The 16,290-nt window shown below is 39.1% G+C and overlaps 1 protein-coding gene across 5 annotated transcripts in view; it reads left to right on the top strand.

Moving 5' to 3' along the window:
• HECW2 (HECT, C2 and WW domain containing E3 ubiquitin protein ligase 2) overlaps nucleotides 1-16,290 on the top strand; it is a 421,352-nt gene that overhangs the window by 304,145 nt on the left and 100,917 nt on the right. For all 5 annotated transcript variants that reach the window (XM_082262150.1, XM_082262151.1, XM_082262148.1 and 2 more), the window contains 2 exons: nucleotides 2,197-2,297; nucleotides 4,780-6,087. In XM_082262150.1, coding sequence (XP_082118276.1) covers nucleotides 2,197-2,297; nucleotides 4,780-6,087 — 1,409 coding nt within the window. The remainder of the gene's footprint in view (nucleotides 1-2,196; nucleotides 2,298-4,779; nucleotides 6,088-16,290) is intronic.

Genomic DNA, 16,290 nt, shown 5'->3' with positions numbered 1-16,290 from the left:
ACACTTTTAATGCATTGGCAACTGGTTTTGAGAGTGCTGTAGATTGTAGTTTTATTTGATACTAAGGAAGCTACATGGGCATATCACTTATGATATATTTATATGCCTGTTTAGTAGGGCTATACAGTAATTGTTATATACTACTGTATATCTGATTTTCCCTATTCAATTTTTGTTGAGCAGAAGTACTGACCATACCCTCTAAAATATAAGGTATAAGGCCAGCATATAAAATACAGTTATAAAAATAATTGTGGAAATAAGGAGTTGCAATCATTTAGAAATGTTAGTCACATTAACCACTTGAGCTCCTTAAGATTTTACCCTCTTGGTGACCAGGCCTACTTTTACTGTTGCGTTGTCATGCAATGCTGTACCCAAACAAAATTTATATATTTTTTTTCACCCAAATAGAGCTTTCTTTTGGTGGTATTTGATCACCACTGGGTTTTTTATTTTTTGTGATATAAAAGAAATAATAACCAAAATTTTGAAAAAACAATATTTTCCACTTTCTGCTATGAATACAATATAAAAAAAAACAAAAACAAAATCCAATAAAAACATTTCAAAAAGTCTACTTCATAAATTTTGGCCAAAATGTATTCTGGTACACGTCTTGGGTATAAAAAAAATCAGAAAAAGTGTATATTGATTGGTTGGCGTGAAAGTTATTGCATCTATAAACTTAAAGTTTTAAAGATACTGGAATTTTAATTTTTTTTATTTTTTATACTAGTAATGGTGGTGATCAGCAACTTATAGTGGGACTGGGACAGTGCAGCGGGAAATCTGACACTAACTGACGATGTGGGGTAACTGACTAACTGCCATTGACATCACCAGTGACACTAATACAATGGTCACTGCTAAAAATATACACTGTCACTATACGAATGACACTGGCTGGAAAGAGGTTATTATCTCGGGGGAATCAAGGGGTTAAATGTGTGCCTAACAAGGTTTAGTGTGTGTACTGTGTGCTGCTTTTACTAAGCAATGTGCCAGTTTTTACTCCCTGCTTTGCAGGGGGAAATATAGTGGTACGATGCTGCTGTCTATAGAGAGCCCTGTGTTATTTACAAACACAGGGCTCTCTTCTGTCATTCGCTCAGCCGATCAATGGATGCTAGCCATAAATCATTGGCTGGGATCCGCTGACTGGCTTGTGCTGCAGCGAGTGACAGCACAGTCATCCAGGTCAGTGCGTGCATGTGCGAGCGGACTTGGAAGAAAGCCATGATGTACAGTTATGTGATTTTGCCTGTACGAGCCAACCTGCAGCTGGTCGGCAAGCTGTTAAAAATTACCGTATAGCAAAAGATGTCCGTATCACGACAAGGTTCAAATGTAAAGAAAATATTATTTGTTACATCAGGCGGAAATAGTCCTGCAGATAAGTTAATGTGTTTCAGCCAAAGTGGTCTTAGTTATCTAATAAAATTTTCTTTTCTTTTGTAACCTCACCGTGATGTGGACATCTTTTGCTATACTGTGTTGGAGTCAAGCTGACAAAAGCTTTCTTCCTGCATTGGTGTTTCACACCTGAAGTGATTAGGGTGTTGAGATTGAGCGCTTTCCTATGTTTGCACATTTAAAAAAAAATGTCAGTGTAACTTTTCAGAAAATGTTTTTTGTTGACTTAAAGCTGATCTTTCGGCAGCTATAAAATACACAAATGAATGCTGCTCTCTAATGTATTAATGCATGTATTTTTTAATCGCAAGCAATGTAAGTACCTGAATGGGATCTGGTATATGCATCCTACAGCCCCTGTACATCCGAGCTCAAACATGAGAAAGAGAAGCAGCACAAAGGGCCAAAAAGTTGTGCTGCAGTGCAAGGGGTTTTGCTGCTAGGAGAGAACAGACTGACAGAGAGATGAGTTTATCAGTGTGCTGCTTCTCTTTTCCTGTCCAGTCACATTGGGTCTGAGATTGAACTGCAGCAGACAAAAATAGGCCTTCTCTCTTGCCAGACAGGGCTATGTAGAACGGCAGAGCTGTCTAAATCTTTGAACTGGATAGACAGAAATACAAATCAGCCAGTTAAATCATTGCACATATGTGTTTCATCGGTGTATTTAGTGGTTTGCCTGAAGTTCAGCTTTAAAATACACAATCAACTACATTTTATTTATTTTTTTTAAAACCTAGTAGGGTCTCTATGCAATTCTAACATTCAGTCTGTTTTCAGTGATCAAATACTCAGCTATAATCTTGGTAGAAGACTCCCAACCGATCATGTCAGCGGATATTTACAGTTCAAAGTTGAAATTATGTCATCAATTCATGATGGTAAGAAAACATAAGGTGACCAAAAGACAATTGCAACTTCAGATTTAATGTACAGAAGGCGTTAGCCTAAAATAATATAGGCTCACATGAAAGTGTTACATTCACCAGCACATGGTATTTAACACATTTATTTCAAATTTGAGCTTTTCATGTACAAGTTGATTTAACATGCAAATTTTTCTATATTACTGATTTTTGTTTTATGTGTTTTATAAAAGACAGTTGAAGAAAAGTCCACCTTTCCCTGGGGAAAAAAAACCATTTAGTGTTTGCTATTAAAAAGAAAGAATCACTTTTCTTGAGAATGTTGATTTCTGTAAATTAAACACCTAAGTAATAAAATAATAATAGCATGATTGATCATTGTGCAATATTTGGGAACGTCAATATAAAGTTTTGATGAGAATTTTGTTAAATAATACAATGAACATAGTTAAAATTACGCACATCGCTTAGTGAATTTACACTTTTAGGACAAGAAAACATGGGCACATTTTAGTAGCTCAGGCTACAAATATTGCTAGTGATTAAAGTAACCCTGTCACTAGAAAACTCAAACTGAAAGCACCTTATAAAAGTATCGACTTGTTAAGCTACAAATTTTTTGTTTTTGTTTAGTTTATTCATTTTCGACTTGATTCTAATTTTTCCAATGGATTAGAAGGATTTGAATCAAATTCAAATTGAATTTGAATTGAAAGTATCAAATCTATCCCAATTCATTGTGAATAATAGCTGGTTCTGTTATATTCAAAATGTAAAACTCGAATTTTGGAAGACTATTATATTCTTTCTATTTTCTTCTATTCTAATCTATTCTATTTCTTTTTCTATTAAGTTCTTTTTATTCTATTCTATTCTTTTATTTTTTATTCTATTCTTTTATTTTCTGTTCTATTCTATTCTTTTCAATTCAATTCCTTTATTTTCTATTTTATTCTTTTTTTTTTTTTCTATTCTACTATTTTTTTATTCAATCCTTTTTTTCTATTCTATTCTTTTTTATTGTAATCCGTATGTTTTGTTTTTATATTTTCCTTTATTTTCTATTCTATTCAATTCTTTAATTTTCTATTCTATTATATATTCTTTTCTGTTTTATTCTATTCTATTCTATTCTTTTTGAAGTTTACATTTTGGAAAACGGTTATATTCTATATAACACTAATACACATAGCCTTTGAAGGAAATCAGCAATAGTCAGCAATATGTTTATATTTCAAATTTGTTATCAAATTGAATTTCATTTTCAAATTAGATTAGACTTTTGGACAAAATTTAATTTAATTATTTTTGATTAGTTTAAATTTTTTACTATTGGAATTCCGGAATTCGGATACATCCGAAAAACAGAAATTTTGTCCAAATTATGATTTGGAAGGAAACGAACCGCAAATGTATACTCATGCTTACTTTTCCAACCAGCATCGATTTCTTCACTTTCTTGACTGCTATGGTTGCCGCTGGAACTTGACACTTCCTGGATTGTTGGATGCCTGATCCCCCTCTATGCATTGTGGTTCCTCCCATCAAATGCTGTGTCACTGCTTTGTCCCAGGAGGAACCAAAGTGTACAGCAGAGGATGTGCTATCCTACACACCTGGAATTTCTGAATAGCATTGGCAGCTGTAGCTGTGGACGAGTGTGAAGTGAGTTGCCCCTCCACGGTAAGTGTGAGGATGAATATTCTTTTTTTGCAAGGTTCTGCTTTTTTTGGGATGGATTTCTTAGTGACAGGGTTACGTTAATCTAAGTGTGACATGTGACTGTTAAACAGATTAAACAAATGGCCCTCTGTGGTTTGAGCTACAACAGTACTATAACAATGAATTACTCACATTTTGAGTATTGTGCCATCATGTGTGATTAATCATTAAAGTGGTTGTAAACCCTATACCCAGTGAAGATGAAATGAGATGAAACAAATCCTCCTACATAAGTTGTACTTGTCTATCTGCAGCCCACTCTTCTCTACATTCGTTTAAAGTGCTGAATTTTAGGCTTGTCTGAAAGTTTAGAAAAATGGGGGAAACTAAAGTTCTACTCTGCAGAGCTCACACAGGCACAAAGGAACAGAGCTGAGACAGTCAGTCAACTGGAGGTTCCTCCCCTGTTTTTTTTTCTCTTGTCAGGACATTTTTTCAGAAGAGATTCATGCTGATAGCAACAGAATGAGGTAGCAGACAGAACTGGTACTTAGTTCTCTTAACTGAGACAAGTACAAACTGTAGAGGGATATGCTTTGTTTATATTTAATGTCTGAATTTTACAACCACTTTAATGCATGGTACTTGCTTAGCTCACACCATAGTCTGTTGATCAATTGCTACTCTTGGCATTTAATCACAAGTGAAAACTAAAAAATGCTGGTGTTTTCCTGCACATATTGGTGTCATTTTTTTTTATAGAAAGATATATTTAACCATAATTTCTATACTGTTTTTATTATTACGTATAAAAGATATCCTTATTCATTTACAGATGCTTCTCCAGAGGCAGTGGGCACAATGCTTGCAGCAAGTAACTTAAATGGAGACCTTGGTACACCTTCTGATGATGAAGAGATGCCTGCTGGTCAAGATATGTGTTCTAATGGCCCAGTTCTTGCAGAATCCTTCTTAGATGGATTAAGATGCGGCACTTCTGCCGAGACAGACTGTGAAGAGGCAGCTAGTGCTACTTCAAGGATTTTACCCATTCGTAGTCGCCAGGATTCACTCAATGACTACCTTGATTCCCTTGAACAAAGCAACAGTGCCAAAAGCGGTGCTGCTACATCTATTCCCTGCGATCGATCATTAGGCGCATCACCAAAGTTAAGAAGTAGTTTTCCCACTGACACAAGACTTAATGCCATGCTTCACATTGATTCAGATGAAGAAGATCATGAATTTCGGCAGGAATTGCTATGTAATTCCCCTCTACTGGATGAAGGTGGCCTTGTTTTACATTGTGGTACTAATAAAAAAAAAGATAACTGTTTGGGTTCAGCAGCAAATCAAGTGGAAAGTGGCAACTGTGATCATGCACAACTGAATTCACAAACTTCTGATATCAGTAGAAGTAACACGCAGGCCATTTGTTTAGACCTGCCAGCTGGAGGAACAGCTGATCAGGAGGATGAAATTACTGTGGCGGTTAATGTTGATGTGGAGGGTGATGCTGCATTATGTATTGCCATTGAAACACAAGCATCCTCAGCTGTAACCTCTGAGAGACAGGAGGGGATCCCAAACAGAGAAAGTAATGTGGATACAAATTCTACTGATTCAATGATGGGTACATCTTCTCAGGTATTGTCTGTAATGGGTGCAAGCAGCTCATTACATACACAGACTTCTTGTGAAAGCAGTAGAATTGCAGAGGAAGGGGCAAGTCAAAATAATAATGGTACATTTTTTAATTGTAATGCTACTTCTAGCAGTTTTACACACAATGCCTGTTCTTCATCTTTAGAAAGTACAGAAATCGCTGAGTTTTCCCTCAATAACCGAGGATGTGGGGCCTGTGAATTTGAATCTGAGAGTTCTGGTGGTTTAGAAGTACAGGCTTCTCTATGCAATCCTTGTTCTCTTCCAATTGTAAACATCACTCGAAATAAAGATGGAGATCAAGGTGGAACAGAATTACAGAATGAAGTTGAAGGGACAGAGGAAATTTGGCAGAGAAGGAACATGCAAACAGTTTCAATCAGTGGTCAGTCGACTCAGGATGAAGATACTGGTAGCATGCAGGCAGCATGCAGAAGTATGATACAGTCAAGTGTACAAAGTGAAGGTGCCTCATCAGGTACTTAGTTTTAACAAATGTTTTTCTATATAGCTTTACATGTAAGCCAAATGTAGTTGACACAAATTTATACACTTATTTTAATAAAGCAGTGTAAATAATAATAATAGTGTGCAAAGTTTAGTGACCCACAGCAGCAATCACATTTCTGTACTTGAGTTACAAAGGCTTAGTGAACCCATAGCCATGGGATTATTTAGCCAGTCTTATGTCTGTAGGGGTCCACTGAGCTGGCCAACTGACCGCTTTTAAGCCTTGACCAGCATTCTAAAAATTTCTTGTGAGTAAGCATGGGTGGATGGTGCCAACACGTTTGAAAGTCCTCTGATGTGTATGGGCAGCTTAAATACTACATAGTCAAAGTTTTGTGCACATCTGACCATTACATAAGTTTTTCTCATTCTTTCTCAAAACGATAGCCTTTACCATGGAGTTGGCCGTCTTTTGTGGCTATAACAGCCTCCACTCTTCTGCGAAGGCTTTACAAAGGGTTTGAGGTGTGTCTGTGGGAATATGTGCCCATTTAACCAATAAGAGCATTTGTGAGTTCAGGTACTGATGCCAGACAAGAAGAGCTGGCTTGCAACGAGTGTTCCAATTCATCACAATAAGGTTTACTAGAGTTGAGGTCAAGGCTGTATGTAGGCTACTTGAGTTCTTCTACATTAAATGCCCTAAACCATGTTTTTGCGTTCCTGGCTTTGCCAGCAGGACCATAGTCATGCTTAATCAAGGGCCTTACCCAAACTGTTACCTTAAGGAAACACAGCACGCAGTTGTCTAAAGTATCTTCCTATGTTGTAGCATTAACAGTATTCTTCGATGGAAACACTTAAACTCAATATTTTGGAGGGGTACCCACATAGCTTTTGCCAAATGATTTTTTATTAAGGGCTATTGTTCTTTCCAGATGACAATTACTGTTTATACTGCTTTAGTAAATACATAAAAAAAAATCTAGATCTTGAAGTGCTACTAAAGCCAAAAGCAAAATTGTATATTTTGCTGCTTATCAGTTCTTAGATGTGGTGGCTGCATTATTTTTCTTTCCTTTTTCACCTCTTAATCTGGCCAGTTGGTCTGTTATTTTTCAAATTCCTTTAACATACCAAACTGTCCAGCAAAAGTTGCAGTTAGAGGGTTAAGGTACTATTTAACACTGGCAAGGGTGCTTAGAATGGTCTGCTTTTATTATTTTTATGTTCAACATCCCAAAAGGAAAAAACTGTAACTGCCAAAAAATCTACTACTACTGTCCCCACGGGTTGACAATGTTCCATAGAGTGGAGCCACTCCAGGACAGGAAGTGTGTTACTGGCTGCTTCACTTGGTCAAATTAATGAAAAATAAAAAAAAGGTAAAAAAGAAAACTAATGCAGCCACTATGCAGGGACTGGTAAGCTGCAATATATTACATTTATGTTTTTAGGTTTATCACTGCTTTACGTTTACCTTTGTGTGTAGCCAACATGAAATTTAATTTAAAGTCAAACCTTTGTTTTCAGTTTTGGATAGATAAGTGCAGGATTAGATCCTCTGTGTGTTTTGTATTTTGGGCAGACCCTTTATTTTTCCTGGTGACGCTTGTCATTAAGAAAAAAAGTAATGTTAAATCTAAAATATTAGAATATTAGAGTTGTTACCAGAACAAAAGATGAGCGTTAATCATTCAGTGGGGACAAATGTTCCAGTGATAACTCTATAAAATGACAGTAACCCTCACTCGGGGGAGAGTTTCTTTAATTTCCTGTTATGTCTCCAGGAAAAAATACAATAGATATCTTCTTAGTGGGACACAGATAAAAAAAAATAAAATAAAAAATAATAAAACCTGATAGAAATTTTAACCCTTCCTCGCTCTATGCCAAAAAAAAAAAAAAGGGCTATATATACAGTTTAAACTCCTCTTGGGACAATGCCTTTATTAGATTCAGTAACTGAATGCAACCAGTAGTTGCAATTTTACTGGGTGCATATCTGAGCTGTTGCTATAGATTACTGTACACCATTTATCTCTGATTTTTTTACATCAAAAGTGGTTTCATAGTTTCATTGTAGGTTAGGTGTGTCAGTGTCAGTAATAATTTCCCATATCCCTGTATGTTGTGTTCACTAAGATGCACGTCAAATAGTCTTTTAAAACTCCTAATATTTCCCTCTGACACAACAGAGTGTGTAAGAAACTTCCACATTGTTATCGCCGTGACAGTGAATCCCTACGCAGGCTAAGGCTAAATCACTTCTCCTCCAATCTCATTGTGGGGCCCTGTGTCCTCTTACACTCCCTGAGATTGAAATGTTTCCTTCCTACGCTGGGGTCACCATTAGGATACTTGTATACCGCTATCATATCTCCTCTCAAGTGTCTCTTCTCCAGGGAGAATAAATCTATCACTTGTAGTCATTCCTCGTAGTTGCGGTCCTCCAGTCCGCTTATTAATTTAGTTGCCCTTCTCTGGACTCTCTTCAGCTCCAGCACATCCTTCCTGAGAACTGGTAACCAAAACTGAATGGAATAATCTAGATGTGGCTGAACCAGAATTTTATAAAGTGGTAGGATTATTATTTTATTTCTGGAGTAAATTACCCTTTTCCTGCAGGCTAATAGTCTGATGACTTTGCTTGCTGCAGCTTAACATTGCCTGCTATTGCTCAGTCTGTCTTCTACCAGGACCCCCAGATTTTTCTCCATCTTTGATTCCCCTAGAGGTTCTCCCCCTAGTGAGTAGTTTGCGTTTTTATTTTTAGCCCCCAAGTGCATCACTCTACGTTTTTCAATATTAAACCTCATCTACCATATAGTTGCCCACTCCATTATTTTATTCAGGTCTTTTTGTAAAATTTGTATATCCTTATGTGAAGTTATGAGCTATTTACACCGACCTCTATATCATTTATGAATAAATTCAATAAAGTTGGTCCCAAGATCTTGGGGTACCCCACTTACCACTTCAGACCAGTCTGAGTACACGTTATTTATCAACAACCTTTGGAAACGCCCCTGTAACCTGTTTTCTCTCCATGAAAAAACTCTATGATCCATGCCTACAGACCTTAGTTTGTAGATTAAGCATTTATGGGGAACTATATCGAATGCTTTTGAAAAATTCAGATTCTCCACAGGCCTTCACTCATCAAGATGGCAGCTCACTTCCTCGCAGAATGTTAACAGATTGGTCTGGCAGGAACGAACCTTCATAAACCCATGCTGATTACTACTAATGATACTGTTTTCATCAGTAAATTATTGGATATAGTCCCTTATCATCCCCTCCAAAGTTTACATACTATTGATTTTAGGCTGACTGGCCTATAGTTTCCAGGTATATGTCTCTGCCCTTTTTTTGAATATTGGTACCACAAGGGCTTTTCTCCAATCAGCTGGTACCATTCTTGTCAATATGCTGTCCATAAAGATTAGGAATAATGGTCTGGCTATAACTTGACTGAGCTCTTTGAGGACTCTCGGTTGTAAGCCATCCAGTCCCGGTGATTTATTTGTGTTAAGCTTTTCTAGTCTTTTCATTTTTTTCTGTTAATAAGACTTTTTACGTATGGTTTAGCCACCCAGGTTTAACCACTAGCCGACCGCCGCACCACTATTTACTGCGGCGGTCAGCCCCGTAAAGGCAAAGTGACGTAGTACTATGTCGCTCGCCTGAGAGCCTCTAGGGGGCAGGCGCGTGCCGCCGGGGCGCGCTCCCGCCCCCGCTCGTTCCCTAAAACCCGATGTCCGCCGGTCACTCGCGATCTCCCAGTGCAGAGGGAGAAAGGCAGGCGGCTGATGTAAACAAAGCCGCCTGTCATTCTCCCTGATCTAACTGCAGAGATCATACGATCCTGCTATGTAGGATCGTATGTCTCTGTGGTTACATCACTAGCCACACCCCTTTACAGTAAGAAGCACGCCCCTAGGGACACACTTAACCCCTGCACCACCAATAAAGTTAACCCCTTCCCTGCCAGTGTCATTTTTACAGTAACCGTGCATATGTATAGCACTGATTACTATAGTAATGTCACTGGTACCCCCAAAAGTGTCAAAAATGTCAGTCAAGGGTCCGATCTGTCCGCCGCAATGTCGCAGTCCCGCAAAAAAAATCGCAGATCGCCGCCATTACTCGTTAAAAAAAACCCACCAAAAATTACAGAAATCTTTCCCTTAGTTTGTAAACGCAATAACTTTTGCGCAAACCAATCAAAATACGCTTATTGCAATTTTTTTTACCAAACATATGTAGCAGAAAACAAATTGGCCTAAAATGTTAAAAAAATTTAGATTTTTACATTTTTTTGGGGGAATTTCATATAAAAAAATGTGAAAATTATTGTTATTTTTTCAAAATTGTCGCTCTTTTTTTGTTTATAGCGCAAAAAGTAAAAATCACACAGGTGATCAAATACCACCAAAGAAAGCTCTGTTTGTGGGAGAAAAAAGGACGTCATTTGGGTACAGCGTCGCACGACCCCGCAATTGTCCGTTAAATTCACGCAGTGCCGAATCACAAAATAGGGCCTGGTCAGGAAGGGGGTAAAATCTTCCGGGGCTTAAGTGATTATAACCTTCGCACTTCTATATTTATTTGCGCAATGGAAAGCACTGTCTGAAATCTTTGTTTTATATTTTCCTAAAGCATTCTCATTTTTACTTTGTACTCAATGTTTCCAGGATTTGGTCCCAAAAAGGTCTTGTAGAATTGAACACAGTTCAGAAAATTGTATTCGTTTGAAATTTAGTGTTTTTGTACTACCCTTGTGCCTCCTTTTCCTATGATTTGCGCTAAATGTGATCGCTAGATCCCAAGTTGTCCCGTATATTGATCAGATCTGAGTCGTTTGTAATTAATAGATCTAGTAGTGCATTCTTTCTAGTCAGGGAATCCACCAATTGGGACATGAAATTGTCCTGTAAGACATTTAAGAAATGATGGGCCTTTAATGAGCTGTCCCCTCTGCCCAGTCAATATCGGGATAGTTGAAGTCCCCCATTATGATGACATCTCCCTGCCTTGCTGCCATTTCTAATTGTGATAGGAGATCCAGCTCCTCCTCCTCCTGATGCTTAGTTGTGCGAAACGCGTCATCCTTTTGTCCCCTGCATGATGCCTGTTACATCCTGTGCCTTTTTTTACTTTATTAATAAATTATGATTGCATCCTATGTGAAGTGCGACCATTCCTCTACTCTTCTTACAATTGGAATCTGCAGCAGTGGCAGGGTGTGCACCCCAGCAGGATTGTGTTCATTTCAGCCTATGAGAATCACCTGGAGTAGTGGTTTCTGTCTTCTCCGACTTTCAGGTTGGGGGGCCTGTAACATACCCCCACTATTATTTTCCCAATTGCTTCTTCCCTATGAAATTCCACACACACATTGCCCTGTTTACAATGTCATTGCTCTCTTCCCCCCTAAATATTTCTTGATATATAGACACACCCCTCCCCCTCTTCTACCCTCCCTGTCTTTACGATACAGGGAATACCCCTGGATTTTTGCCAGCCAGTTGTGTGAGCTGTTAAACCAACTTACTGTTATTCCCACAAAGTCTAAATCCTCCTCATGTAATAGCAGCTCCAGTTCCTCTATGTTGTTAGCTAGGCCTCTGGCATTTGTGAACATGCCCCTGAGTTTTGTATCGGTGCATATTATTTTCTCCTTAGGTTTTCTCAGGCTTTGTTTTTCATTTGTCAGCTCATTCATCCCAACATTATATGTTATGGATATATTATTACTAGTGCCTCCACTAATACCCTCTGTCTTTTGCTCACTGCCAGCTATCTCTTCCTCTGAACCCCCCCCCCAACACCTAGTTTAAAAGCCCTGCCAACTTCTCGGCCATATTCTTTCCCAACAGAGCTGCACCCCCCTCCTCCCCACATTAGGTGCAGCCTGTCTCTACTAGAGAGCTGGTAACAAACCCAGGAACCTGAAACCCTCCTTCCTGCACCAGTTTCATAGCCAATTGTTCAGTTCCGTAAGCTCCTGCTGCCTTTCTTGTATGGCTCGAGGCACAGGTAGTATCTCTGATAATACCACCTTGAAGGTCCTTCTCTTCAATCTACTCCCTATGTCCCTGAAATCACTTTTCCACCTTCCTCTTACTTTATTGTTGGTACCAATGTGTACCATGACAGCTGGGTCCTCCCCAGCCCCACCCAGTAATCTGTCCATCGGATCCGCGTGTGCCGAATCTGAGGGCCCGGTAAACAACATACCATTCAACGACCATGGTTGTAAAGCCTAAACAATTTTTACCCTAATGCAGTCCTTGCAATAGGAGGAAAAATGTTTGGGAGTCCGCATCCCCCCTCACCCCCCTTTTACTTACCTGAGCCCTCATTTGATCCAGCACCATGCACGTCTGAAGCTCTTTTTTCCCCTCACTTCCGGGTCTCGCTGGCTTTGCTGGGGTCCCGGGAGCCATCGGCTCCCAGTGCTGTCAATCAAAGCCAGTGACAAGGGAGTGGGCAGCAGGACTGAGACCTACTGTCTGTGTCAATGGAAGCAGCAGCAGCAGCAGGGTTTGGGTGCGAGCACGCACGAGTGCCTCCATGGGAAGTGTCTTCCCATGGGGCACTGGAGAGAGGGTAGGGCCCAGAGCGCAGGCAGGGGACCTGAAAAGAGTAGGTGAGTATAGACATGTTTGTTATTTGAAAAAAAAAAATACCTTTACAATCACTTTTATTATAATATATGGCATATAGAGTGTACAATATGCGGTAAAGCTGAATGCCAGGAATTATTTATATTGCATACTTACATTGGTCTAGCTTGGCACAGTGAAAAACTGCATTGCTCATACCTGATAAATGGCTGGGAAAAGTGGAAATCATGCTAGTAGTCAGTGTTACTACAGTGATAGTGGCAATCTCCCAGGCCCTGCTCAGGTTCTATGGAATAGGTTGCCCCACTGCACACTGACCATAGTGGTTGCTTCTTTAGTATCACTGCTACTCATAGAATACCTTGTGGGTTTTTGTTCAGCGAATACAGACCACCTTGTATTCATTGAATGAAATACAAGGCGTCCTATGAATAGTGGCGGTGTCGAGTGAGCGAACCCCAGTGCATAGAATCTGAGCAGGAAAATTTCAGCTATCACTGTAGTAGCCGTGGCTACTACAGTGATTTTCATCTTTCCCAGTGGTCCATCAGGCATGAGAAATGCATGCTCCATGGTGCCAAGCAGGACCAATGTAAGTATGTAATACAAATAATTCCTGGAGATCAGCGTTAAATATGTCTCTGTGATTATTCATTTAGTTTATTTAATTGAGGATGTGAAGTCTATGATATTACACCTATTGTTGAGTTGTACAAGCTCAGATTATCCAAAGACGTATCCAGGGTAAATGTACAGTCTTGATTTTTCAAGGAAAGTTGAAAAAGACAAAACAATCACCAAAACAAACTTTTCTAAAACATGGGCAAACAGCCAACTACAACATGTTAAAGCTAAGCTCTGGGATAAGCAATTATTGTCATAAATACAAGAGGCATGAGTATTCTTCCCCAAATATTGGGGTGCCTTGTACATTTCATCCAGATCTGTGCTGTAACCATCAGGAAGCTTTTCCTCTGTGCAGAAACATCCTGTAAGAAAGACCAGGTACTGCTGCCCTCTCTCCTTGTGCAGGATGACAGGTGTTGTATCTGCCTCCTTTAGTTTTTTGCAGGTAGTCTGTAAAGGGTGGGCCTTTTGGGTCCCTACCACAACTCTGCTCTCTGCATAGAGTATAGACAGCACAGTGAGTATCTCACTTTTATTTTTATATGCTAAAAATTGGTTTTGCAATGGCATTGATTGTACGCAAGACAATTTATATATTTTATTTTAAAGATGTTTTATTGAGTTTCGTATAAAGGTTGAAAAAAAAAAAAAAAACACATAGAGAACTATCAAAACATAAAATGTCTTATGTCTGAACAATGCACATCAACCAGAAATGGGTGTCACCAAGTAAAGGAAAGGAAGCAAACTACTCATAAACAGCAATGTAGACATGTCCCAGTATCCTGGATCTAGAGAGGTCAAAGATTGTCAATCCAAGTACCCCACAGCTTTTTTAAAGAGCTTCGGTTTCCTGAGTTTAATAGTTGGTTTATATAAGGATCATATTTTATTAATTAACTCCAGCCAAAAATTCAATGTGGGGGTGGATGTTCCTTTATAGGAAAGTAGAATTTATTTTGTCACATAAAAGCACAGTATACGGAACAGACGCTTAGCATACTTCGATAAAAGAAAGGTCACCAAACAATCCCACTAAAACAGTTCTTAGGATGCAATGCATTCGATTATGGAAGCTCAGTACAGAAGATATAAAGGAGTTCATTTCAGACCAACAATTTATATCCTTATTGGCTTTTGAGGAATTTATTATTTTAAGCGGTCCTAAAGGCATTAAAAAACCTGTGTGCACAAGCCCCCCTAACACTTATATGAGCTCCATCTCGATCTAGCGATGTGTAGGAGAGCCTCAGCTCTCCAGGGAATTTCACTCCTCATTGGCCAATCACAAACAGTGAGCCAATCAGGAGCTAGAGGGGGAGGGGCTGAGCCACGACTTTGTGTGTGTGAATGGACACACAGAGCTATGGCTTGGAAGCTAGCCTGCTTGGGTGCAGCTTGCTCTGGAGTCCCTTGGCAAGAGGGAAGGGCTAGGAGCCCTGGCGGGGACCCGAGAAGAGTAGGATCCAGGCTGCTCTGTGCAAAACTATTGCGCAGAGCAGGTAAGTATACAGGTTGTTATTTTTTAAAAAAACAAGACTTTAATATCACTTTAAAGGAATCTTTTTGCACCCAGAGTTCAGCTTTAACTATTTTACCTGTTCAAAAAGTTACATTGTTCACCCAGTTTTCTAATTCGGATAGCCCCGCCAGACATTGGCAAATGACAAAGTTCTAACCATTTACCTTTTTCGACTGCAGTCAAACAGTACTTCTTGATCAAGGTTTTGATTGGCTAATAAAGGGATAAAGTTGGGGACACAATGGCCAAAAACTGGCTCGTTGACCAGGAATCAGTCTTCTTTCGATCAATGTGTACAGCTGTCTGTCCAACGGAAGCCAGCCTTACCACCAGCTTTTGTGGAAGGGACATACTGGAAAACCAGCATCCGTCAGGGCTTGCAGCCAATGGCTGTGAGTGCTGATCTGTGAATCCTGGAAGTGAAGGGGGTGGTGGGGGGTGGGAAGAGCCTCCCCACTGTCACAATCCAATAGAACAGCAGGGGAGATGGCCGCACCAACAATCTGTCAGTTTTTTTTCCGTTTAACACGCTGGTTGAACAGAGAAAAACATGTCAGCGTGTACCGAGCTTTACAGCTTACTGTGCTCTTTTGTGAAGTAAGCAAAATCTAATTGTTGGTTTCCCAAGACTCAGCAATGCAGTAAAGCCTGGTTGGCTAACAGTTCTGCCCATTCCTTGTACAGTCTGGATGCAGATGCGCCCAGATAGTGCTACTATTTAAATATACTTTTAGCACTTTTTAATGGATATGCAATTGATTTTAAATTGGGCTGTCCTACACTAAGAATTGACATGTTTTAGTAACTTTTTTTACATAAATTTTAGACACAAACCAACAAGTCAAAGTCAGTGCCATGCTCATAGAATATCATATTGTATAGCTGTATGTAACCACGTGAACCAAATAATATACTATTCCAAAATATAGTACACCTCATTAAAACAATAATTTGCTCGAATAACACCCAAATTGCATAACAAAGTCCTTAATATTTCTTTAGATCCTGGACAATACACAGCTTGTGATAATGTTGTGTCTCCTTAGTGCCTTTGCAGTGATATTTTGTTCACATGAAAATGTACTATAATACACCTCCAAACTTTCCACCATTGATCGCATCCCAAAATGCACTCCCCAGATGTTGTGACACCTTTAATAAGTGAAACTAGAAAAAGGCAGAAGTTGGGACTTTAAATGGAGCACCGAATATAGCGCCCCCATCCCTGGTTACATGAATGAAGGAGGAAAGGTTTGGGACTTTGAGTGAGGTGGAGACCAGAACACTGGGAGACATGGGTAATAAAAACATTTTATTACTGTACAACATCAATAGACAAATTACAACATGTAAAATAGCAATTCATGTATAAACAGCATATTACAAACATATTAATCAGTCTGATGCATTTGCAGGTACACAAAATATTATTATTATTATACAGGATTTA

The sequence above is a fragment of the Pelophylax lessonae genome (assembly GCF_965119305.1).
Source record: "Pelophylax lessonae genome assembly, chromosome: 6".
In the NCBI taxonomy this organism is placed as follows: Eukaryota; Metazoa; Chordata; class Amphibia; order Anura; family Ranidae; genus Pelophylax; species Pelophylax lessonae.
This window is presented reverse-complemented; position numbering and strand designations above follow the sequence as displayed.